At 39.7% G+C, this 25,834-nt stretch overlaps 2 protein-coding genes across 2 annotated transcripts in view; both read left to right on the forward strand.

The window, feature by feature from the left end:
- TSG101 (tumor susceptibility 101) overlaps positions 1-25,746 on the forward strand; it is a 43,969-nt gene extending 18,223 nt beyond the window's left edge. Inside the window, exons 6-10 of the mRNA XM_077761111.1 lie at positions 1,805-1,871; positions 7,188-7,279; positions 22,517-22,719; positions 23,939-24,178; positions 25,403-25,746. Coding sequence (XP_077617237.1) covers positions 1,805-1,871; positions 7,188-7,279; positions 22,517-22,719; positions 23,939-24,178; positions 25,403-25,492 — 692 coding nt within the window. The 3' untranslated portion in view covers positions 25,493-25,746. The remainder of the gene's footprint in view (positions 1-1,804; positions 1,872-7,187; positions 7,280-22,516; positions 22,720-23,938; positions 24,179-25,402) is intronic.
- The window catches only part of LOC144229143 (serum amyloid A protein), a 218,577-nt gene continuing 211,589 nt past the window's right edge, over positions 18,847-25,834 (forward strand). The window contains exon 1 of the mRNA XM_077761113.1: positions 18,847-18,850. The gene's annotated coding sequence lies outside the window, so the exon portion shown is untranslated. The remainder of the gene's footprint in view (positions 18,851-25,834) is intronic.

Here is a 25,834-nt window from a genome sequence, read left to right on the forward strand (position 1 = left end):
TGAGATTAAATAGAAGCCTCATGTTTTCATGTTCTTAAAGATCAGCTGTGCTCAGGGTGCCCGGGTGTTTCAGTCAGTTAAATGTCTGACTCTTGATTTTGGCTCAGGTCATGATCTCACAGTTCATTAGTTTGAGCCCCACATCGGGTTCTGTGCTGACAGTTCAGAGCCTGCCTGGGATCGATCTCTCCAAACCTTTCTCCATACCCTGTTTTCATGTGCATGCATGCCCTTTCTTTCTCTCTCTCTAAATAAGTAAATTAACTTAAAACAAAACTGTGTTTTGCCCAGGAAGAAAAAATGTCTTATGGAATCCAGCAATTGAGACACTTTGGGAGGTATTTTCCCTTTCTGAAATAGCATTGAACATCATCCTAGCTTCATTATACTTAAGAAAAAATTTACTTATGATACTATAGTTCATTTTAACAGGAAGACTATGAACACTGACATTTGCAGATGTATGCTTAGCTACTCTGGTAAAGATTTCTAAGGGCCTTGGTCAGAGTCCAGCATACTTCTCCCAACCACTTATATTCTGTGCTTAAAAAGTTCATTTCTTGTGGCATCTGTATGGCTCAGTTGGACACACACACACGGCACTCTGTACTTCTCCTGTCGTAGCACTTACCACTCTCTATTATTATTCTTTTCTCACCCACTAGACCCTAAGTAACTTGAAGTCAGGAATTCTTTCTTTTTTTTGTTTTCATCAAATTCCTGGTGCCAGTCACATAGAAGGCACTAGAATATTTATTGATTGGATTAAGAGCTAATTCACCATTGTATCCATAATGAAAAATTTCACTGAGGGTAAATTGATTCTCAGACAAGTCATTTCCAGTTAAGGCCAAAACTAACTTTTTCTTCGTCTATGTTGATTAGTCTCTTGGCACCACTAACTAGTTCTAGGTCTTTAGTGTTCTCCTTAAAAAATATATGAATCAGGGCATCTGGGTGGCTCAGTCAGTTGAGCATCCAGCTCTTGGTTTCGGCTCCAATCATGATCTCATGGTTCCTGGAGTTGAGCTCCAAGTCTGGCTTTGCCTAACAGCACAGCACAGAGCCTGCTTGGGATTTTCTCTCTCTCTCTCTCTCTCTCTCTCTCTGCCCCTCAACTGCTCGTGTGCTCGCTCTTGCTCGTGCTCTCTCTCTTTCAAAAATAAATACGTAAACTTTATATATACAACCATTCTTTAAGCTTACTAGATTTGAAGTTTCCCCAATATTGCCAAGGTTTTGTTTTGTTTTTAACCAGTCTGGCTGAATATAAGTTCATAAGTTTCATAAAGGATTTCTTGTAGTAATTTGAAGTCTTTTAAAGTTCTCAGTCAAGCCAACAAAACCAGCTGTGCAAATTGGTCAACATGGTCTTACAAGAAATATCAAAAGATTTCTTAGATATAATAAAAAGGTCACTTTCCAAGAAGCTGACGTTGGACCAAAGGAGGGCAGAATTCCCTTCCTCTAAATTCCAACTGAACCAGCTGCTGTCTCAGGTTACAGACTCTTTGAGAGAGTGGAGAGCTGACCAGGTGACCTGTTTGTCAGCTATTCCTTGTTGAGATTGTTGTGTGTAAAGTCATAACTCATTTAATGCTTTGAGAATTGTTGGTTTGAAGATACTTACTGCTTGCAGTAAAGAACTAATATGGATGGAGTTTTGTTTTGTTTTGGTGCTGAGATTTGGATTCTTTACCTGTATGAAATTTTGCAGTGATTTGATAGTGATGTATGTCTTATTTGATAGCCTATATACCCAGGACTATGCATATTATTTTAAAATGTCAAAACTTATTTTTAGCTTCCTATATCCCAGGCATGCCAAGTGGGATCTCTGCATATCCATCTGGATATCCTCCCAATCCCAGGTAATGAAAAATTAATCTTTTGAATAATTAGAAATTCTTTTAGTTCTAGAATCAAAATAATGGGTGCTTACTTAGGGCATCATAGTAAAGTTAGTTTCAGTTTAGTGGAAGGTAAGATGGTTTATTGGTGAAATGTTACGGTATGTATGTAGTTCAGGACTTTTTTCCATTCTAGAAACGTGCAGCTCCATTGTGTTTACAGACAAGGAAGGAGTGGGATAATGACAATGACCTTGATTGGTTTTGGACTTTGAAATCCTTGTTTGCTACTTCCCTTTTAAGAACTTTATATATTTAGGATAGATAGCTGAAAGGTTAATGGAATACTAATTTTAATGAATTCAACCAAGGAGAAAAATACTTTAATACCCTTTAAAAAAAAATTCCCCTTTTTTGTAAATTACAGGGAATGACTTAATGGTTTACATAATGGGGTCAGTCTTGTTCCCGTGGTATTTACTCATTTAATTCACAGACTGTATGTACTACCAACTTTTATTACCCATTTGATGATAACATAACTCAGGTAAGTTAATAGTGAGATCAGTCTATGAGTAAGACACACAAAATCAATGAGAAATAATTATTAATCCATGTTTCAAATGTGTACTCATTTCAGTGGTAATCTAAGAGTATATTTCAGAGGTGGTCTTTGGGTTGACTTAAAATGCAAGACTGCCATATACTGGTGCCCAGAAGAGATTTCTAGCTACTTTATTAACAAGAAATTTTTAACCCTGCTTATCTGTTTTTAGCTTCATATAACCCTTACAGGTAAATGTAGCCAGATTTCCTGGCTACATAGATATGATGTATGTACATATAAAATATGCAGGATTTTCTTTTTTTTTTTTTAAATGTTTTATTTATTTCTAGGAGAGAGAGAGCGAGCGACAGCGTGAGCAGGGGAGGGCCAGAGAGAGAGGGAGTCACAGACTGAAACAGGCTCCAGGCTCTGAGCTGGCAGTCAGCACAGAGCCTGACGCGGGGCTCAAACCCACGAACCGTGAGATCATGACCTAAGCGAAAGTCGGACGCTTAACCAACTAAGACACCCAGGCGCCCCATGCAGGATTTTCTAAGTGAAATTCAGCAATCTTAGTTTTGGGTCTTTCTTAATTTCAGAGATTTGCTTTATAAGGTAATAAGCATACTGTTACATTAGAGATGTAAACAGAGACTAGATGAACATCTTTCAGGGACAATAAAGAAAGATTCCTGTGATTGTAATTTATGAACAGGCTATAAGTTTTAGATTTCTTGAGGCCTTTAATTTTCTAATTTAGTTCTAGAAATTGGATCTTCTTGTCTAAAGCCTTGAAATGACAAGGCATCACAATTAATAGTTGCTGGTAAGAAGGAACTTTGGACCTAAGGAAATGGTTGTTGGAAGTATAGTAAGAAAGTGGGCTTTTGAACAATAAAGCCATTTCAAAGAAACTCATAGATAAAATTGAAGGTGGAAAATATTACAAAACTGTAAGTCTTTGGGCACCTGGGTGACTCAGTTGATTAAGCGTCCAACTTCAGCTCAGGTCATGATCTCGCGGTCCATGGGTTCGAGCCCCACATCGGGCTCTGAGCTGACAGCCAGCTCAGGACCTAGAGCCTCTCATTGCATTCTGTGTCTTCCTCTCTCTCTGATCCTTCCCTGCTCATGCTGTCTCTCTCTCTCTCTCAAAAATAAATAAAACATTAAAAAAAAATTTTAAAAACTATAAATATTATTCACTTAGGTAACTATGACAGTGTCTTTTGTGAGGTTATTTGTAAGAAGTTCCTTTTTAAGGTTTTTTTTTAATGTTTATTTTTGAGACAGGCAGAGGGAATCTCAAGCAGGCTCTTTGCTGTCAGCACAGAGCCCATTGCGGGGCTTTAGGTCAGCAACTGGGAGATCATGACCTGAGCTGAAATCAGGAGTTGGATGCTTAACCAGTGTGCCACCCAGGCATCCCAAGAAGTTGCTTTTTGAGACAGCTATTTTTCAGAAATTTGACAGGTTTTTTCCTTTGAAATGTAATTTTTAATCTCAAAATGTAAATAATATGCTGATGAATCATTAAGGGTAACAGTATTCAAACTGCGATCTGTTTCTTTCTGTATATAAAAGGTTTTGGCCGAAGAACTTCAGAACCTCTTTCTCTTCTCCCTTTGTCCTAAAGGAGAATTAATAAATCAGTGACTCAAGAAGAATCTTTCTCTTAAAACAATGAATATGAGTCTTTATTCTTGCTATAGAAAGTTGGACTAGATGATCTCTAAGTTCTCTTCCAAATCTTAAGATCCTTTGAAAATTTAATTTAGCACCTGCAGCATGTATACAAGGAACCTGAAAGGTATGTCAAGAATAGTTGTTCCAGTTTGGGTATGTGTACTAGCAAGCATGTAATAAGATCTTAGGAACCAGTTCCTGGTATCAGAAAAGACAGAAAATGGTAAGTGCTGCGATAAACAGAACTTCACATCTGCTTTGAAGGTGGGACCTCAGTGATAAGTTTGTAAATGAAAGAACTGATTTATGAGGATGACCTTAAAGAAGGAAATTCAGGGGCACCTGGGTACCTCAGTTGGTTACGTAGCCAACTCTTGATTTTCATCTTAGGTCATGATCTCCTAGTTCATGGGATCAAGCCCCATGTCAGGCTCTGCACAGACAGCACAGAGCCTGCTTGGGATTCTCTCTCTGTCCTCCCCCATCCCCTCAAAATAAATAAACATTAACACACACACACACACACACACACACACACACACACACACACACACACACACACACAGAAGGAAACTCAGTGTTTAAAGGTGGAGGGAGCAGTAAAGAGTGATAACATTTTATGGCTTCAGGGATATTTACCAGTTCTCAAGTCCGGCCCACTCATTTTATGTAAGCAAAGGTGTGAAGCCCCCCAAAATCCTGGGAAAGCAAAGGGAAACACTGTATGTGGTGTGACTGGAGAATAAAGAGTTATGATTAAAGGAATTAAAGAGAATAAAGGTGCAACTTTCATTGATAGTATAGATCTCCCGAAACCTTCCCTGATTTCCTGATAGTGATTTCCCATTCTACATCTCCTGAATGTTTACTTAGCATTTGTTGTTTCCTTGATCCTATTAGGATTGAGGAAGAAATGGATTCATATCTTAGCACCTACACAAGCACTTAGAAACAGTGCGTTAAATATAATAAGTAGTAGAATTTGAAGGAGTACATAAAGAAAAAGGAATATAAGAGTGTTGGAAAATCTTTGTAAATACTTAGTTTAAAAAGGGCTCTTTAAAAGTTTGGAAAAGATTTGCTACCTAGGGCAAATTGTTTAATAATATACAAATATAGAAATAGTACTATTCAGTTAATTATTTACTCAAGAAAAATTTTTAACCCTGAACACAGAGAATAACCATGAAGGAAAAAAATGGAACTAAGAGACCAGGGAGTTCTTGGAAGCTAATATCTGTAGACCTAGAAAAGTTTTATACTGGTTACTGAAAAATTCAGCAATGATCACAGATTGTCTTTACAAAGGTACAAAATGGGAATAACCCCAGAAAAAAAGAGCACATTTATTCCAGTATTTTTTAATGTTTACTTATTTTGAGAAAGAGAGCGAGAGTGCCCATGCACATGAGCAGGGAGGGGGCAGAGAGAGAGAATTCTAAGCAGGCTCTGTGCTGTCAGCGCAGAGACCAATGCAGGACTCAATCTCACAAACCATGAGATCATGACCTGAGCTGAAATCAAGAGTCAGACGCCTAACCAACCGAGCCACCCACCCAGACACTCCTATCCCAGTTTTCAAAACTGTAGACTGAGAAATATCAGGAAGATGGGCACCATTTTCTTGCACCATGGCAGCAGGGCTACTAAAGTCTAGAAATAAAAGTACCATTCAGTAGCCTTTGGCATCTGTCTGCTAAGAACATAAATGCTTCATTTTTTTCTTCTTTGATTTTGCTTTATATACCGAAAGGTGAGATGGTATTGTGATTACATTGAATCTTGACCAAACAGTACAAAATTTTTTTCTTGGGAACAATTTATAAAATGTGAGCTGGTAGTATAAATAGTAGAATGTGAGACACTATACTAAAAATGGATTACTGACTCAGAACTCAGAGCTCTTGGTCCTGAACTGGCTGTTTTTAATCAGTAATTTTAATGGACTTGTAGAAGACGTATTGATTAGAATTGCAAATGTCATAGATCTGATGGCTAATCACATTTTGTTGTCAAACTAATAGGTAGCTAGTAATCATCTTGTTTTACTTTTCTTCTCCATTGTAAGTGAAACACCACCAAACTAGTGAGCATTCAGAGAAGAGTGATTAGACCTAAAAATCATGTCTTGTGAAGAATGGTTGAAGGAATTTAAAAGATCACTTAAAGAAGAGAAGAGAAGACAGAGGGGGAAATGTTGAAAGTCTTCTGCCATTCAAGTGTTTTTCCAGAATGCGAATTTAGGACTATAGGAGGAAGTTATATTTAGTGTTCATTAGTAAAAGATGACCATTTGTCAAGTGATCATTTGTTAATGATATTTAGAAAACAGTGTTGGATAAAAGATTGGAGGAGAATACTTGTAAGGAAAGTTCCTTCTCACTCTGATACGAATACGTGAGTGACACAAACTATCCATAGAGTGAGAAGAAAATTTTTAAAACTTTAAGGAGAATTTGCAGATCATATTTGCAAAGGTTATCAAGTGAACCACAGGCAAAATATATATATATATTAAATAATATGATTTCCCAATGGGAAAGTTTTCTCACAAAATTTTGGTTGCTTCCAGTTCTGATCCTGTTGAACTGCCCTTAGAAATACTCCGGTTGCGGGGCGCCTGGGTGGCTTAGTCGGTTAAGCGTCCGACTTTCGCTTAGGTCATGATCTCACGGTTCGTGGGTTTGAGCCCCGCGTCGGGCTCTGTGCTGACTGCCAGCTCAGAGCCTGGAGCCTGTTTCAGAGTCTGTGTCTCCCTCTCTCTCTGACCCTCCCCTGCTCACGCTGTCTCTCTCTCTCTCTCCTAAAAATGAATAAAATAGTAAAAAAATAAAAATAAAAGAAATACTCCGGTTGCTTTCTCTTCCTGTGAAGATGACCCTCAAATAACCATGGCCAACCAAGAGATTTTAACCATTTACCTAGGAGTAAATCCAGTGTCATTGATGGAATTTTTATACAACTTTGCTTGAGAAGAGACTTGTACCTCTAAAAGTCATTAACTGATAAAACAACATGTCAAGCTTAACTTCTTGAATGGGATTCTTAAAGATACTTTAGTGTTGAGTCATATTAACATTTAATGTTTTTTGCTCTCTTTTTAGTGGCTACCCAGGCTGTCCTTACCCACCTGGTGGTCAGTATCCTGCCACAGCGAGTTCTCAGTACCCTTCCCAGCCTCCAGTGGCCACTGTTGGTAAGTACCCTTCAAAATTGTGTTTCTCCCATAAGGAAGGGCAGAGTCTCCTGTTGTGAGAAGCGCCATTCACTTTTACATGTGAAATACTAGAATATTCTTCCTTGTTGCAGGAAAAACCCTTAATGGTCAATGTCCTATAATCCAAAACTTGAAGTATATGATTGATTTATCATTATATAAATGAGCCTTCTACCCAGGCATAAAAATAAATCTGATTGGCTCTTTTCACTCTTTGCTGTGGGTCACATGTTTTTATCTATGAACTTTGTGTGTGTAGAAATAATAACAGATACAGTACTTAGATTTCCCTAGCCTGGTTATATGTAAAAACAGATGAACATCTTTTGGAGAAGAAAGCACTACTGGACATGTTGCAAATTATTACAGACCAGTAGTTCTTGCTTTTTAGTGTTGCTTAATTGAGTTACCTGAAGTTTAATTTTCTTCAGCTGAGACTATTTAGCACTATGAGAGTCTGTACAGATCCCCACCCTGCTGCGTGCCTGTCTGCCACCACCTGTAGGCATAGTGTTTCAGCAGTTCTTCCCTCTCATCACTCATTTGGGTTCTCTACTAGATTGCTCTCATAAACACAAAATCTGCCCTAAACTAACCTTAAAAAATCTTCCTCTCAAGTCCACTTTCCCACCACTGTTCCATTTCTTGGTTCTCCTCTGCGGCAAAACTCATTGAAACAATTATCTTCAATTCCTCTTCTCCTTTTCTCTTTTAAAGCCTCCACTTGGGATTTCCTTCATGCCATTCATTCCACTAAAACTGCTTTTGTCAAGGTCACTAATGACTTATACGAGGTTAAATCCAACAGGGAGTTACTACTATTCTCCACTTACTTGGCCTTATCAGCAGCATTTGACATAGTTGGTTACTCTTTCCCTGATACACTTTCCTCTCTTGTTTTCTAGGACCCCATACTCAGTTTTACTCCTAGCTCACTAGTACTCATACTCAGTCTTCTTTACAGGTCCCTCCTTTTTTTTTTTTTTAATTTTTTTTTAATGTTTTATTTATTTCTAGGAGAGAGAGAGACAGCGTGAGCAGGGGAGGGTCAGAGAGAGAGGGAGTCACAGACTGAAACAGGCTCCAGGCTCTGAGCTGGCAGTCAGCACAGAGCCTGACGCGGGGCTCGAACCCACGAACCGCGAGATCATGACCTAAGCGAAAGTCGGACGCTTAACCGACTAAGCCACCCAGGCGCCCCTTTTAATTTTTTTAATGTTTGTTTATTTTTGAGAGAGAGACAGAGCATGAGCCGGGGAGGGGCAGAGAGAGAGGGAGACACGGAATCCAAAGCAGGCTCCAGGTTCTGAGCTGTCAACACAGAACCCGACGTGGGGCTGGAACTCACAAACCATGAAATCATGACCTGAGCCGAAGTCAGACGCTTAAACGACTGAGCCACCCAGGCGCCCCATCCCTCCTTTTCTTAATGTTGGAGTTTCCCTGGTTTAGTCATTAGTCATAGCACTCATTCTCCTGGTGATCTCCACCAGTCTCAGCTTTAAATACCATTTCTATCCCCACAGTTCCCAAATGTATGCTTGCAGCCTATACCTTTCTCCCAAACTCCAGATCCTTATAGCCAGCTGCCTTCTTACTATCTCCACTTGGATATTTAATAGACATCTCAAACCCAACGTGGACAGGTTAAACTCTGAATCTTTCTCTACAGCTTCCCCGTCTCCACTGATACTTACACACTACTCTTACTTTGGCATCATCCTTGATACCTCATCAGGAACTTACTGCCTACAGAATCTATCTAGAATCTGATCATACCCAGTGCAGATCCAAGTCACCACATTGTCCCTCATCTAATTTATTTCAAAAGCCTCCCAAAAGGTTTCTGTGTCTGTCCTTGGCACGTATAATCTGTTTTTAAGTCAACATCCTATTAAAGCATAAACTGTGTCGCTCCTCTGCTTCAAACCTCCCAGTGTTTCACCATTTCACTCAGAATTCAGTCCAGAGTTCTTAGGCCTAGGCGGCCCTGCATGATCCTGCTTTCCTCCCTGTTACTTCTCTGACCTCGTCTCCTCCTCCTCTTCTTTTCTGGATTCTTCCTTGTTAGGAGGGCCACTGCCTATTTCCTTTACATGGAGCAGTCGTGCCTACCTGACTAATTGGCCCCCACCACCAACCCCTGTCCTGCCCTCCCCCACCACACACACACACTCCTACTATCCAGAATAGTGCTTTATATATAGAAGTTCCTCAGTAAATAAGTAAATATTTTGCTGAGTGCCTAAATGAGTGTATGATCTTGTGATGTAATCATCCCAAGATCTGATGTAAGTATCTTTCCTTTCTAATGCTGTTTTTGCCACTGATACATTCTAGTTATTGGTGTTCTAGTGGCATGGTTTGAATTTATTAAAATGTTCTAAGGCATCTGGGTGACTCAGTTGGTTAAACATCCAGCATGATTTCAGCTCAGGTCATGATCTACTGGTTCATGGGATCAAGCCCTGCATCAGGCTCTGTGCCAACAGTGAGGAGCCTGATTGGAATTCTCTCTCTCTCAAACATTTTTAAAAAGTGTCCTCAAACTTACTGTAATGTAGGTTGTTTTCTATAATATAATTTAAAAGATTTGAGTTAGAAATGGGAGTAGTGCTATTTGTCACCCGGTTTTCATTGAGATGATTTCTAGAGAACCTCAGTTTCTAACAGTCTTTTATATGTTGGCTCATTTCAAATAGTAGGTAGGAAGCACTTTATACCTTAGAGTAGGTTATTTCCACATACCCAAAAAACAGGAATGTGGATATTTAAAATTACATCTAATATTTATGTTTTTAGAACAAGTTATCAAAGAAATTAACATTATATATTTTTTCAAGAGTACTTTCTTAGGCTAGAAACAGTTTATTATAATCTTGATTATTCTTTAATGTGTATTGTTCTTCTGTCTTTGTTGCTTGCCTACTTGATTTTTTTCATTGTTCTGACAGTACATTGTGCACAACACTGTTGAGCTTCAGAAATGTAATGCAGGGCACCTGGGTGGCTCAGTCATTAAGCATCTGACTTTGTCTCAAGTCATGATCTCATGAGTCGTGAGTTCAAGTCCCACATCTGGTGAGCTCACACCCTGCTTCCAGTGACCATGAGCCCTGCTTCTCTCTCTCTACCTTCTTAGGATTCAATCAATCTCTTTCTCTCTCTCTCTCAAACAAACAAAAAACCTATAGTATAGGAAAGCAGAAACATAAAAGTATTATTTGAATATTAGAGTTCACAAATAGTCAACATTTTCTCAATACACAGGTGGTCATGGGATTTGTGATGTTATTCTCTATACTAAGGCCATGAGAAAAAAATGAATGTGGTTTATTTATTCTTAAACTTTGTGGGACTTGATAGTTTCACTTTATAAGTTTTTATTTTACAATATAAAACAAACACCTGATTGAAATCATCGTTAATGTATGTCTTTTTATTATTGATCTGGATGCCTGTGCATATGTTGGTATTTAACTATCACCGACAGTACTGAAACAAAAGAACCATTTAAAAATGAAGTAATAGAGATTACATTCCTTATAACAACCTCTTCAGACAAAGTAGTGAAGACTGAGGACAAATGCAGGTATTGGGACTTAAAACAGCTCTTTCTGGGCCGCCTGTAGGTGTGGTTCAGTTGGTTAAGCGTCTGACTTCAGCTCAGGTCATGATCTCACAGCTCGTGAGTGGAAGCCCTGCATCGGACTCTGTGCTGACATTTCAGAGCCTGGAACCTGCTTCAGATTCTGTCCCCCTCTCTCTCTTGTCCCTCCCCCACTTGAACTCACTCGCTCGCTCTCAAATATAAATAAACATTAAAAAACATTTTTTTAAACACCTCTTTCCAATCAGTGTGGATGTTAACCATTTAAAAGAAAATATGTTTGTTTTGTCATTTCATTTTATAGCTTTTTTGTTATCAGGGCAGATAGCTTCCTATCTAACCTGACTCAAAATCATCTTTGTGAAGTTGGAGCTCACTGAGGCATTGACTAAGCAGTGAAGACTGTTGTGAATAATGAAAAACCTGTTGATGGTGCTTTTCCATTGGGTCTGGGCAGTTGTAATTATATATATAAATATAAATGTTTGTTTATTTTTGAGAGAGAGAGAGACAGAGCATTAATGGGGGAGTAGCAGAGAGAGAGGGAGATACAGAATCCGAAACAGGCTCTAGGCTGTGAGCTGTCAGCACAGAGCCTGACGCAGGGCTCAAACCGTGAACCACAGGATCATGGCCTGAGCTGAACTCAGTCGCTTAACTAACTGAGCCACCCAGGTACCCCAGTGATATTTTAATACACTTGTATTACATAAGAGAGGGAAGAGCTGTGATCTGTAACTCAACTTTTTCCTAGAAGTCATTGTAAGATGAGGTGTATGTTTTGTATATCATCTTTGCAATTGACTACCAAAAACATTCTCTACTGGAAAATCAGTGGGAGAAGATGTGGACTTTGGACAACTTTCCATTGTGAGCATTATTTATCAACAAAGGTGTCAGAAGAAAGATAAACTTTTCTTGATATCTGAGGATAAAAATTAAATTTTGAAGAACTTAAAATTTTAAATTTCTGTTTCTTTGGTTTAAAGTGAAACATTTTAGGGGCATGTGGGTAGCTCAGTTAAGCGTCTGACTTCAGCTCAGGTCATGATCTCGTGACCTATAAGTTCGAGCCCTGTGTCAGATGCTGTGCTGACAGCTCAGAGCCTGGGGCCTGCTTTGGGATTCTGTCTCCCTTTATCTCTGCCCTACTCCCACTCATGCTCCATCTGTCTCTCAAAAAAATAAACATTAAAAAAAATTTCAAGTGAATCATTTTTGCTAGGACTAAGCATATAACTGTCACCAAGTTGGCATTGCCAAAACTAAACGATAACCTGAACTCTGATTTTAGAGGTTTAAAATTACTTGACTGCCACCGAGTTATAAAGAATAAGTTTAGGAGACAACATTAATAGTTGTTTGTGGTTTTGTTTTAAGTTTTTTAACATTATTCATTTTTGAGAGGGAGAGACAGAGTGTGAGCAGAGAGAGAGGGAGACACAGAATCCAAAGCAGGCTCCAGGCTTGGAGCTGTCAACACAGAGCCCGACGCAGGGCTTGAATGCACGAACTGTGAGATCATGACCTGAGTCATGACCTGAAGTCGGTCGCTTAACTGACTGAAGCCACCCAGGCGCCCCTGTTTATGTTCTCTTAATAGCAGATGCCAGAAGAAAGCAGAAGTAGGTATGGATGTGTGGTTGTTTGTAGGTTTTCTGGGCTGACAAATAGGTATTCAAGAGAAGCTTTAGTCCCTAACTGGGCATTCCAGTGGAGAACTCCAAACTGCACTGGGTAGGAAAGAGTGGCGTGATGTGGGATCAGTTAATTCCCACTTTGATTCTCGCATGGCACCGTCCGCCGGATCTGATCTGATGTGCTGGTGCTGCACCTGGGTGCCAGTGACGAGGGAATGATGAAGTTGTTGGGTGTAATAATCTGGATTAAGAAAGATCAAAGACTTATCAAGCAAATGTCCAAAAATGTTACTATAGTGTGGTCCAGTATGGTACTCTGAAAAGTGTGGTGGCACTCAGGGAAACCTCCACGTGTTAGGAATACGTGTGTGAAGTATATCAGAGCATGTACCGTCAGCTGTACTTGCTTTGTGCTAGAGTCTTCAGGTTTGCCTCATATCAGTGGTGTCCTTTTATCAGAGAGTGGTTACAGGTGTCTCACCTCTGGTTTACTTCAGTGTTTTGAAACTTTGAGGAGAGAAAATAACAAAATGAGGTGCTTCTGGCCTACGACTTGATCCTGAGTAGAATCTGTTCTTTGGACACTTGGATCTGTCTTTAAGATTCTCATCCTTGAAAGGAACTGTGTAATAATTCACACCTTGAGAAAGAGTTCTTTGACTCAGTCTGTGTGCTTTTAGGATGTATATCATTAACTTTTCCTGTATTCCTGTATCAGTTGTTAACTGATAGTAATAATGGCCAACATAAGCTTTGGCCGTCATGGTGGTAGAGAGCCTTGTGTGATTTCTGATCAGCCCTGTCAGCTTCAGTGTCCCCTCCCCTGTGATATGAGTGCATGTGTTAGATCTCAACAGCCGTGTTTCAGTTCCCAAGCAGGCTAGCTCAGAGTTTTTCTTTTTTTAAAAATCTGTCAGTAGCATAAAGCCATTGGGTGTTTCTTAACTTACTGGTCTTGCTACACGACATTTCCTTTATGTTGTTACACTGCCCTAGGACTTCGGTTTATATTTTACAGAGAGATATGTTAGGGCCAAAATCAGATTTAACTTTTGACTGTTTTTAAAACAGAACACACAAATATCATTATTTAGTGTTAGCGATAGCTATTCAGTGTATGCTAACCAAACTTTATTTTTATAATGGATTTTACGTTTACAAACCAAGACGAATTTCCGCAAAACCTCAAAACGATAGTTCTTGAGGTCTCTCTACATTGTCTAGACTCTGTTGAAAAGTTACTTTATGTCACACTGAATTTGTTACATACTTTGGTACTCAGTAATGAAGAAATCTGTTTACATTGCCAAAAAAGATATATATGTGTGTGTTGCCAGTTTTATGTATATGTGTGTGTGTGTGTGTGTGTGTATAACTGGTAATACGTATTGATACTTAACACAAAGATTTTATTTTTATTTTATTACTGGCAGAGCAAATAAGATTGGACTCTGTCCACGGTACTGATACATGATATACATATATTTAAGATAGATATCCCTTAATTAAGCCATCTCACATACAAAATACCTAAAAATTGATGGGTAGGAGCACCAGGTGAGGCATCAGGTGGTGTCAGCCCCCCACCCCCACCACCAGCCTTTCTGGCCCCGTCAGATGCATGAAGGTTTAAGAGTTTGGCAGTCCCTCAGCCCTAGTCTCAGCAGTGTGAAAGTTCTCTTTGGAGGTTGATTTATTTCAGGAGGCTATGTAGATGATTATAGTTAATTTACAATTCTGAATACTAGACTTTAGACCCTTTAACATACATATAGTATGGTTTTTAGTTTGTTACAGTTTAGTAGTAGCAACATTGAAGAGTGCTTATCCCCACCATTTTTTTTTTCTTGTCCTCCTTTGGGAAAATCCTAGCTGGGAGCTGTTATTAAGCAAGATGCTTAGGGAAACATACAAGTATTCAATTGATGATAGTCATCACACTCACCCTGATGCCTTTGATATAGGAATACCTTATTAAATATATGAATACCCTTATATGTGTAAGAATTTTGGGCAAAGAATTATACTTTATCAGGGTCCAAATTAGCACACCTACACAGTCTTATATGGAATGATGTTTAAAATAATTCATGTAGTTTTGTCTAAAATAACTAAAAGGTGTGTTCTTAATCATTGGGTTATCGTATGCTATGTGTGACACACACAACAGGAGGCAATCTGGCCTCCATGCTTTCCTAGAAAATTATGAATGGTACCCCTAAAGTTAAAGCCAATACCTCCTCTAGAACTTCTTTTAGAAATCTTCTTAGTACTATATTATCTCAGCATCAGAATTTAATCATGTCATTTCAAATTTCATTCCTAAACTCAATCCTAAACAAGGATCAAAAACAATAAGTTTGGTAGGGTACTATTAAAAGACATTTCAGAAACTGGCTTTTGTTTAAGTCTTTTTTTTAAAACGTTAGGAGCAGAGGGGCACCTGAGTGGTTCAGTCAGTTAAGTGTCCTACTCTTGGTTTCAGCTCAAGTCATTATCTCATGGTTGGTGAGTTCAAGGCCCGTGTCAGGCCCTGTGCTGACAGCATGGAGCCTGCTTGGGATTCTCTTGCTCCCTCACTGTGCCCCTCCCCTGCTCATTCTCTCTCTCTCTCTCTCTCTCTCTCTCTCTCTCTCTCCCCCCTCCCCCTCCCTCTCTCTTTCTCTTTCAAAATAAACATTAAATAAATATATATAAACATATATATTTATATTCAATTATCACAAATATATATCAAATATATATATATTTTTTAAATGTTAGGAGCAGAAAATCCCATAAATGCTGCAGCAGACTTATTTCTATGCTTTTCCATTCATTGGTCCATATTTAATAAAGAGGAAAAAAACTTGAAAAAAAACAAGCTTCCTAGTGAGTAACATTCCTTTGAGGATTGAGGCTAGTAAACATGACAAGGTTTTCTGTCTAATACTGGTCTTCCCTCTCTTGTCATCCTACATTAATGAGGTTAGTATACAAAAATTGTCCTTCCCGAATATGGCACCCCGCTCAGTGTGGGTGTGATGGTTCACACTTGTTTGTGTGTGGGCTTGGGCCCCTGTCCCCCAGTCTTTCACAGACTGACTGCCTTTGGGAAGACCTGCCTTGTCTTCAGGGTAAAGTAGCATTTTCTTCCATTATGGGCAGTCAGTGAGGGCTTGCTTGCTAAGGGGCTTGCTGTGCTAATTGTGTAAAAACCTTATCTGCTGCAGAAATCCAAACAGTAATAAATTATGAAAGCTTTAAAAAAAGGGCTTTATCTAATTTAACACTGGATTTTAACTTTTTTTCTTTTTTTTTTTTTTGTGTTTGAAGATTTTGAGAACAAGATTCATTTGGCTTCCTGGGGTTAGTTGATACTTCTAACATTGTAGGTTTTTAAAATGTTCTTTCTCACAAAATAATCTTAAGCAATGACTGATTCTGACCCATCTGTTTAAGGATGGAATTTTTTTTTAATTTTTTAATTTTTTTTACAAATAGTTTATTTTCAAATTAGTTTCCACATAACACCCAGTGCTCATCCCCACAAATGTCCTCCTCTATGCCCATCCCCCCTCCCCCCCACAAGGGATGGAATTTTTTACTGTCCTTCAAATTAATTGGCCTGTGTGCTTACGCCTGCTAGTAGCGCCTCTCAGCTTTTATGATAATTGATTGTGTAGCACCATGTCTTTTTGTAGTAGCTACTACTTTGGTGTCCTGTTTTAATGAGGTTATACCTTCTTACCTCTACTGTTGAAAACTTGAATTTTTATGTAAACTAGTGTAAACTTTTCTTTGTGGTGTTTTTTTTTTCCAAGAAGTGTAAACCTGACAGTTTTCATTAAGTATACTTTTTTCTTACTGATCGTGGTTACAGAAACTTTCTAGAGCTTAAACAAAGAATAATGCTCTGAGAGTGTTTAAAAGATACATTGAGGTGCCCCTAGGTGGCTCAGTTGGTTAAGCATCTGATTTTGGATCCAGTCATGATCTCACGTTTCGTGAGATGGAGCTCCACATCAGGCTCGGCGCTAACATTATGGAGCCTGCTTGGTTCCCTGATTTCTTTGGAAGAGAAGTTCCATAGCCCACACAGAGGCTGGTAGTAGATTAGAAGCTTACATATTCATAGACTATAAATAGAAGCCTTTTGTAAGCAGCTTAATGAATTTGCCAGGTGTGCACTTAATAGCATGAATGAGAATGCCTTTATTCATATAGTTATTTGAATGTTCTTCCTGTATGAGAGATTGACCTATTTTTCTGTGTTTTTATTATAAAAGGAAATAATAGGGCTTGATCCAGTGATCCAGATGGGCTTGATCCGGTTCTGAGTATATATAGTAAATTACCATTTGGGATTGCTTAGGCTCCATAGTTTGATCTGTAGCACAAATGCCAAACCAAAGACCATTGTGTGCATCTGTGTAAGTAACATCCAGAAGTAAAAATGCTGTCCAGGTGATTCACTTTTGCTGATTAGAGTTCAGAAAAGTTACTGTTTAGTCAGACAGAAATAAGTCATATGATGCTGCTTATAATGTTTTTTATTTATTTTTGAGAGAGTGAGCACGGGAGAGGCATGGAGAGAGAGAGGAAGACACAGAATCTGAAGCAGGTCCAGGCTCTGAGCTGTCAGCACAGAGCCTGATGCAGGACTAGACCTCACAAGCTGTTAGATCTTGACCACAGTTGAAGTCGGATGCTCTACCAACTGAGCCACCCAGGTGCCCCTATATGATGTTGCTTATTTGTGAAATCTTAAAAATAAGTAAGCCAAGCAATAGACAGATGAGCAAGCCAGGCTCGTAGATACAGAGAACAGAGTGGTGGGTGCCAGATGGCAGCAGTTGGAGAAAGAAAGGGATGAACTGTTTTTGTTTTTAAATAAACTGAATGTGTTTAAAGTTTACTGTTCAGTTACATTGTAACTTTACTTTGGGATTACTCTGGATTCTCTAATATAAATGATCTTTTTGAGCTACAGGAAACAGTGATCATTTAGTAAGTACTGTTAGGTAAATAAAACTGATTGTCTTAAATGTTTAAAGATAGTTTTAAATCTAGTAGTCTATACTAGTGCACTTTGAAGATACTGGCCTAAATTATTTGTTGAATTATCAGATCCATTGGGTAGCATATTGGGTTCCTAATAGTAGGGGAAAATTTTTTTTTAATTATGTTGTAGTTCCTAGGGGTTAGGTTCAATAATTGGATCTTACCTGACATTTAAATGAGGTTTTGCTTAGGACTGTTTCTCAAAATCATTGTTACCTTTTCAGTGGCTGCTAATCTGGAATTGTAGAAGGGCACTTAAGAAATCTGACTCTGAATGGGTAAAGGTCAGTGTGTTGGGACTTGAGGTGTGGCAATTTGCCACAGACTCTTCTTAACCCAAGACTTGTTAGAACAGGTATAAAGAAAATTAAAATTTCTCTTAAGACATTTGAGGGAAAAAATTTTGGTTTGAAAAGTGATCGAGCAGAGGAGAATCTTTTACCAAATCTCTTTTCTTATTTGTGTAAACAGTCCCTAAAGTGTCAAGGTGCATAGAGTTTTGAATTTTAATAGATTTTCTTCTTTGGAATTCATATTTCAGATCTTAATTACAGTTCTTTTTAGAAAGTAGATGGATTTAAAGTCTTTAGATATACTGTATGTAAGGTCTGTGTGTGGCAGAGGAAAGGACAAGGTCTAATCTTGGCATTTCTACCCTCCTCGGGTGAACTGTGACCTTTATTGAAAGCAGGCAACTGCTGCCTCAGCGTGGTTGCCATTTTGAGTGTTAATGGCTTTAGCTAGAGACTTATTTGGAAGGCATTATTTGGTGCTGTATATTAACACTGGTTTTCATGTATTTTATAAGAGAAACAATATAAATTCCAGAATTTAAATGTGTATTTTTCAAAAGAAATTTTAAAACTTCACATCAGTGTAAGTTGATCCATTTTAGTGTAATAATTTTAACAAAACTTGATTGTTTGTGAGAGAGAGAGAGAGAGAGAGAAACCCTGGCTAGTTATAAAAAGACCCTTAATCCATTATTACTTCAGATGACTTCTACACAGATAAATGGAACACTTTAACTGCTGCATATGATTAGCCACACGGCTCTACTGCCTGGAAGGGACATGTGTTGGAAGGGGTGTTGAAAAGCAAACAATAGAGTAAAATATTTCACAGTGCACATTTTAACACTCAGTGCCTCCATTTACTCAGATAATTTTGCCTGAGCAGCTATCACAATTCAGTGCTAAGCCCTTCAGAAGTCAAATTCGTTCAAGATACTGTTCCTGTCCCCAGCAGGACAGCCAAATCTTTACCAGGAAACGCTGCCAGAATTCAAGCTCTCTGACTTGCTTTGGTCCGCCATTTTTGCCAAGGAGGTGAAAACCGATATATGGTTTTAGTTTCTCACAATAAATTGAAAAGGTTAGAAAAAATATGCTAATTGCAGTTAAATCTGAAAAATAATTTATTGAAACAATTTAATACAGGATGGAATAAACATTAAATTGTTTCTGTAACAACCTACCTTTGAGTTTATGACCTATTGTCTATTGCAACAGAAGCAAAAACTCAAGAGTGTAGGAATCCCCAATTCCTGATTTGTAACGGGTGGTGGCCCAGCCCAGGTTTAGGTAAGCACGTGCCTCCTTGTCCAGTGATCCATGCTGCCCTTCCCATTTTGAAATTATAGTATCAGGTAGGAAGTTTTTGGCAGATCCTAATCTTTTAAAAATATACCTTTCTCTTTTTTTGTAGTCTAGGGTATTTTTTAAAGCTCAAAGTATGTTTTTAAACTGATAAATACAGTAAGAAGTATTATTAGGAATTAATTATGGCAAATAGAGGAAGATCATTAGTGGAGATTAGTCTTTTTTTTTTTTAATCTTTATTTTAAAGAGACAGAGAGATAGAAAGTGGGGGAAAACAGAGAGAGAGGGAGATACAGGCTCTAGGCTCTGAGCTGTCAGCATAGAGCCCAACGTGGGGCTCGAACCCACAAGCCGTGAGTTCATGACCTGAGCTGAAGTTGGATGCCTAACCTACTAAGCCACCCAGGCGCCCCTAGTGGAGGTTAGTCCTAACCGTATTTAATGGTAGAAGATGGGATCTGATATTTAAGAACATTCAGCTGTCTTTGTTAGTTAGAATGACTTGAGAGTTTGTTAATGAAAGAGGTAGGTGGCTACAGAAAACAGCAGGATCATCCAGCAGGTACGTAGAGCACTTGCAAGGCCTTCAGGAAGTTTGCCTTTTTTGCAGGCTGTAATTAGTATAATTTAAGTGTTGTAGCAAATCTAGACCATAATTTGGGGGATGTGATTGGGACATGGTGACAAGGCCAGCAAAATACCTGGTAGAAAAGCAAGAATCACATTACAGCAGTGTTTCTTAACCTTTCTTTCTTCATCGTCCTCCTCAGGAGCCTTTTTAGACATTTTTTTTTCCTTAATCATCCCTCCCATGAACATTTAATACTATATATTATACTCTATATCTGTTTACGTACTGTATGTATACCTCCACTCTATACATGAAAAGAACACGATGTTTTCACTTCCTAAGAACCAGCTTTCATCCTCTTAGAGGAATAGTATCACCTCCCCTTGAGAATGTGTATGCATTAAAGTCATGTTAGATGAGACTGGCCTTGAACTCAGAGGAAAGAACTAGAGATAACAGCATTTCAAATAGCATTTGTCCACAGCTCTGGGCTAGGAAGAGAGGTGAATAAATGGACCTTTCCTTAGCCAAGACCAGAGTGGAAAAAGCAGTCACTGTGCTTAGACTAATCAGATGGTCTTTCCGAAGGATCTAGAGGAATACAAGTTGTCTTCCTGAAAAAGGGAAGGAATAGTGAGGAGTCAGGCCATAGTTCCATAGTTAAAGGAGTAAGGATTCTTGTTCCAAAGGAGAGTGGGAGAAAAGACAGTGGAAAACTCCCACCTGATGGTTTCAGTCCTTTGAAGATATACTGAGGATTTTTGCCTTTGTGGCAAGATGATAGAAGAAGGCTAGGGCTTTAAGAGTCAGAAGGACTGAGGATTTGGATCAGGTTAGGTTTGGCAGGCGAGGCCTTTGGAGTTGGGCGGCCTGGCAGTCTGACAGAATGTGAGAAAGGCCACCTCAGCAGAGAGCCTGAATGAGACAGATGGACAGGAACTTGAGGCTGAGGGGAGCTGCTCACAGGAAACAGGAGGGGTGTAGAGAGAGGTCAAAGGTGCAAGAAGGAATGCATGGAGCCATGAATTAGTGAATGGGAGAGAGTTGCTAGAGTCCTCCCGGTCTGTATAGGGGAGGACATGAATAAAGAGGCGGTCAGACAGGAAAATGGCAAGAAAAATTAGGGGAATGAGCCCAGAGGTGGTGCAGCAGTTGCTAAATCGATGACAACCTTTGGGAAAGTTAGGTATTAAGAGGCCACAGATGTGAAAAACAAGAGCTCAGTCTTCTTAGGGGAAATGTGGTTGCCCACTTGTTTTACCATTCTGAATTCCAAAGCACAAGTTACCTGAGTTTATACTTTTGCTTTTCAGAAATACAAAATAGTTCTTTTGTAAAATGAGAAATGATTTCTAGAAAGTATATACCTTAAGGATTTATATGTTAATAATCATAGAAGGAATTAACTACCTCTCTGTGAACCCTGTAGGATGGATGCTTCTCTGGGCTCTCCTCAGCAAGAGGGTTCTAGCAGGGAAGAGGGGAAGCCCTTGGGGTGAGAAGTAGTGCACTCTGGGAGTCTGGTACTGGGCTCTCCCTGTCACCGTGTGCAAGCAGTGTCCTCAGGACAGGTGGGTGAAGGACACTCCTAGGAAAACCTGGCCATGGGAGACACTGTACTCATTTTCACTTGGAAGAAGAAGAAACCCCAAGTCGGGAGAAAACAGTTTTTCTGTGGTGGAAATAAAAAAGAAAGAAAAAAAGGCAGAGCTATTTAGACTTAGCCTTTTCCTTTCAAAATCTATGAAACCAGAGAATGCCAGAGTGTTCGAGCGTTATTTGCAAAAAGGCAGAAAAACATTCAGCAAAACCTGGTATGAACCAGCTTCTGTAGTAAGACAGCTTTACTAATTAAAAAGTAGGGTGACCAACCAGCTATGGAATGCAAGAACTGTGAACAAACAGGACACTGAAGATCCTGTGGAGCTGGCTGCCTGGCATCTGGAAAGCTCAATTTTATTTTAGAAACCATGTACCTTTTTGGTACCGGAAGCAGTCCTATAATGGATGGGAACATGAATGGTAAGAGTTTGGATACATTTTGCAAACAGACTAAAGGAGTGTTTTTTCCCCCTGATGGATATAACTAATTGTCACCAAAAACTTTGAGCCCCAAGTAGAAGTGATACTAGTCTGTAATCATTTTTTATTCATGGTAAGCAATGACAGATAACTAGAATTCCCCACCAACACCCCTTACATGTTTGCTGAATCAGGAGCCTAACTGAAGAACACTGGTAGCCATGATGAGTATACGTCTGTTATCGGGAGGACCTTTTGAAGCAAGTATTGGAGGGATAAGTTTATTTGATATGAAATATGCAAGAAAATGATATAAGATGCTGACTGGGGAGGGATATTTTGAAGAGCATAGTAAAGAATCTGATAATAAACAGAAGTTCATCAGCTGTTGAATTTTCTGTACATCACTCTCTTTTGCTCATTTGTTCTTTCCTGTTCTTCCGGTAAAGAGCAAAGGAGTAAAACCCGTGAAGGGAAGCCTTATTACCCTTACATCAATGAAATGGTCTCTTCTCAGTCTTCTTGCTGGCCTCTACGGTGGGCTCCTCTCTCCTTCAGCTTAGCGAAACCTGACAATGCACTTGACCTGAATCAAGTGTTTTTCTTTGGCATAAATTTATCCCATTTGTTCTTTCCTCCCACTTTGAAAGTTCAACTCACTCTGTCCTATGAAAGGAATAGAAAGTGCCTGGGAAAGAAGCAAGTGGTTTTTGCTTTTTTCCCGTGCAGGACCCAGTAGGGATGGCACCATCAGTGAGGACACCATCCGAGCCTCCCTCATCTCAGCCGTCAGTGACAAGCTGAGATGGCGGATGAAGGAAGAGATGGATCGTGCCCAGGCCGAGCTCAATGCCTTGAAACGAACAGAGGAAGACCTGAAAAAAGGTCACCAGAAACTGGAAGAGATGGTTACCCGTTTAGATCAAGAAGTAGTAAGTAACTTAATGAATAGTTGTGACTTTTAGATAGCTGCACCTTGGTCACCCTGGACAGTGTGGGTCTAGTAAGAGTTGAGAAAATTATACATGTCTTTAAGCATTTGAATATAGCTTCTGTATAGCTTGTTAGAAATGGAGCCTGTGTTTGCAGTGGGGAGGCGGGTGATATTTAAATTGTTTCTACTTGTACCTTCACCCTGAGGGACGAGGTTCTGACTCAAAGGAGGATTGTTCAGTGCCTGATGTTGCCAGACAGTTACCAGGAAATAAGAATTCGAGAGAGTTCTAAGACATGAAGAAGATCTGCAGACTGGGTACAGACTTAAGGGTCACTTCTTTTTTGTTTCCAAATGTCATTTGAACTAAATTTAAATCCTCTTCAGTGAGCCCTTCTAACTCGGTCATCCATAGCGCATGCCCCCCTTAGCTCTTAAACTTTCTCACATTTTTATCATTTTTATGCCCTTGTGACCTTTTGTTTAATGATGAAATAGAAGCCCTAGCGTCATAAGTGCCAGCTTCAGGCACCACTTTCATTCCCATGAGGGAGAGTCTATTCCTACAAATGTGCATTTTGATGAAAAGGCTGAAGCGTTACTCAGTGCCTGAGGGCCCTGGGGGTAGTAGTTTGTGTGGTACACACTAGACTTACGAAACGGTTCTAGTGTGGGGAGTGAGCTGCACAACAGCCAGCTGCTTTCAGAAGGTCAGGGAAGTGACACCAGTACAGCTGGGAGCCCACGACCACCAGCACTATCTTCTATCTAAAGTTCAAGTGTTGGGTTCTTTGGGTTAGTCCTCTGTATAGACTGAGGGAAATTACCCCTCTGTAGCAGCTGCCCGCTTGTTTGGAAGAAAGACCTCCTTTATGATTTTCATGTCAGGAGCCTCCTGCAGGAAAATATCTTGTCTGAGGGCTTAGTTTGCAACATCGTCTGTCACTGATAAGTGACAAGCTTATCGCTGCCACTGGACATGCTCAGCTTGGTGTTTTCAACATTATTCCGTCTCACTCAGCAAGTTACATCACACCTTCTCCTCTGCCTTTGGCCAGTATGTTATCTGAAATACTAACATTGACCCTGAGTTGTTTAAGTATTGCTTTTTTATTTCGCAAGTCTGTTCCTGTAGAGTTGAGCTGTAGATGTTTGACTGGCAGAAAATTATGTACAATTAGTATGAAGGCATCATGCTTGCACTGCTTTGTTTTCAGGCTGAGGTTGATAAGAACATAGAACTTTTGAGAAAGAAGGATGAAGAACTCAGTTCTGCTCTGGAGAAAATGGAAAATCAGTCTGAAAACAACGATATTGATGAAGTTATCATTCCCACAGCCCCACTATACAAACAAATCCTAAATCTGTATGCAGAAGAAAATGCTATTGAAGACACTATCTTTTACCTGGGAGAAGCCTTGAGACGGGGAGTAATAGATCTGGATGTCTTCCTGAAGGTATGTCTTCCTCACCCTGCTTTCCAGGATCTCAGAACTCATGCTCTAGAGGCACTGACCTTGAAAACCTCAAACAGGCGGTTTCTCCATAGGGGAAGTTAAATTCCCTTGTGTTCCCAAAGACAGCAAGTGAGATCTGTGGCCGGGGGCAGTGTCAGGTCACCTATGCAGGGCTGAGGATCTCCCTGGGAGGGGAAGAAAGGTGGACTAGTGGCTGCACTTCCCACCCCCCAGGCAGCACCAAGCGGAATGTAGTAATTCTTGTTTTCCCAGCAGGCGGCGCCGCCCGGGTGGGTCAGGTCCAGTCAGAGTTCCCCTTGCTTCTTGCAGGCCCTACACCATCTAAATTAAGATCACTGACTACCCCACCCGTTTTGGGTTCTGTTTTCATTTTTCCCTGTTCATTTTCTTAGAGTTGCATGATCTTAGGCCTGTTTTCCCAGATCAAATAGCACTGCAAAGTATTGGGCTGCCCTGCTCGTACCAGAGCCCTTCTGACTGAAGGTTGTTTTAGGCTTCACCCTAACGTACAGACGTAAAGATCCAGTGAGTCAGCTTTGGCTCCTGTTCTCTGTTGGATCGTGAAGAGTGTGGTTTTAGGAAGAATGACAGCTATCCTCAGGGAATTTGATCCAGCTGCCTCAGTGTACACGCAAGGCCGGCTGGCTGCTCGGCTCGCTTGCCGATCTTGCCTTTCTTGCTGTGATTAAGTGACCAAACGAGTCTTGGACCTGGTGCAAGCACACGAATGCCCAGGTGTAAATCAGAGACTCAGGAGAGGCCAGAGAGGCATGCTCTTGCTAGGCATTGGACAGGAACTGGTCTAGGCCGCTCATTCCCCTGCTTTTTGCCAAGTGCAGATGGTCGTAACAGTTTTTGTAACTTTTGTTAGGGTTGCAGTTCAGGTTACCCTGGTATCTTGGTTAATCTCAAGATGTAGTTCCAACTCCTGAGCTAGAATCCTGAGCTGGATTCTTTAATGTCATGCTTCCCTGTGAAGTAATCCTTTACAGGGTCTCAGGAGAGCACTTCCTTAACACAGCCTGCCAGCATCAGTCTAGTTTACAAAAGAGTTTAAAAAAGCTACATGTAATGAAATATTGGTTCCAAAGGAAAGTGATATGAGTTTAGGGTTCTCTGATCCCATCTAGGTTACAAACTGTGTGATACTTTCTGCCTTCATCAAATCCGTTCTAAACTGTTGAAACTTTTTCCCCCTCCCAGCATGTCCGTCTTCTGTCCCGTAAACAGTTCCAGCTGAGGGCACTAATGCAGAAAGCAAGAAAGACTGCCGGTCTCAGTGACCTCTACTGACTTCTCTGCCAGCAGCTGGAGATTGAGCTCTTCTTAAAGCGTTCTTTTCTTCTCTTTCTTTCTCTTATCAGTAGGTGCCCAGAATAAGTTATTGCAGTTTATCATCCAAGTGTAAAATATTTTGAATCAATAATATATTTTCTGTTTTCTTTTGGTAAAGACTGGCTTTTATTAATGCACTTTCTATCCTCTGTAAACTTTTTGTGCTGAATGTTGGGACTGACTATGCTAAATAAAATTTGTTGCATAACTTTTCTCTTTTTCAACATTTTTAGGAAAAGCCAATGAAATCCTACTTAAAGCATAATATCCATCAAATTAAAATTTAGCATTTTATTCTGT

The sequence above is a fragment of the Crocuta crocuta genome, unplaced genomic scaffold (genome assembly GCF_008692635.1).
Source record: "Crocuta crocuta isolate KB4526 unplaced genomic scaffold, BGI_CrCroc_1.0 scaffold233, whole genome shotgun sequence".
NCBI classification, from domain to species: Eukaryota; Metazoa; Chordata; class Mammalia; order Carnivora; family Hyaenidae; genus Crocuta; species Crocuta crocuta.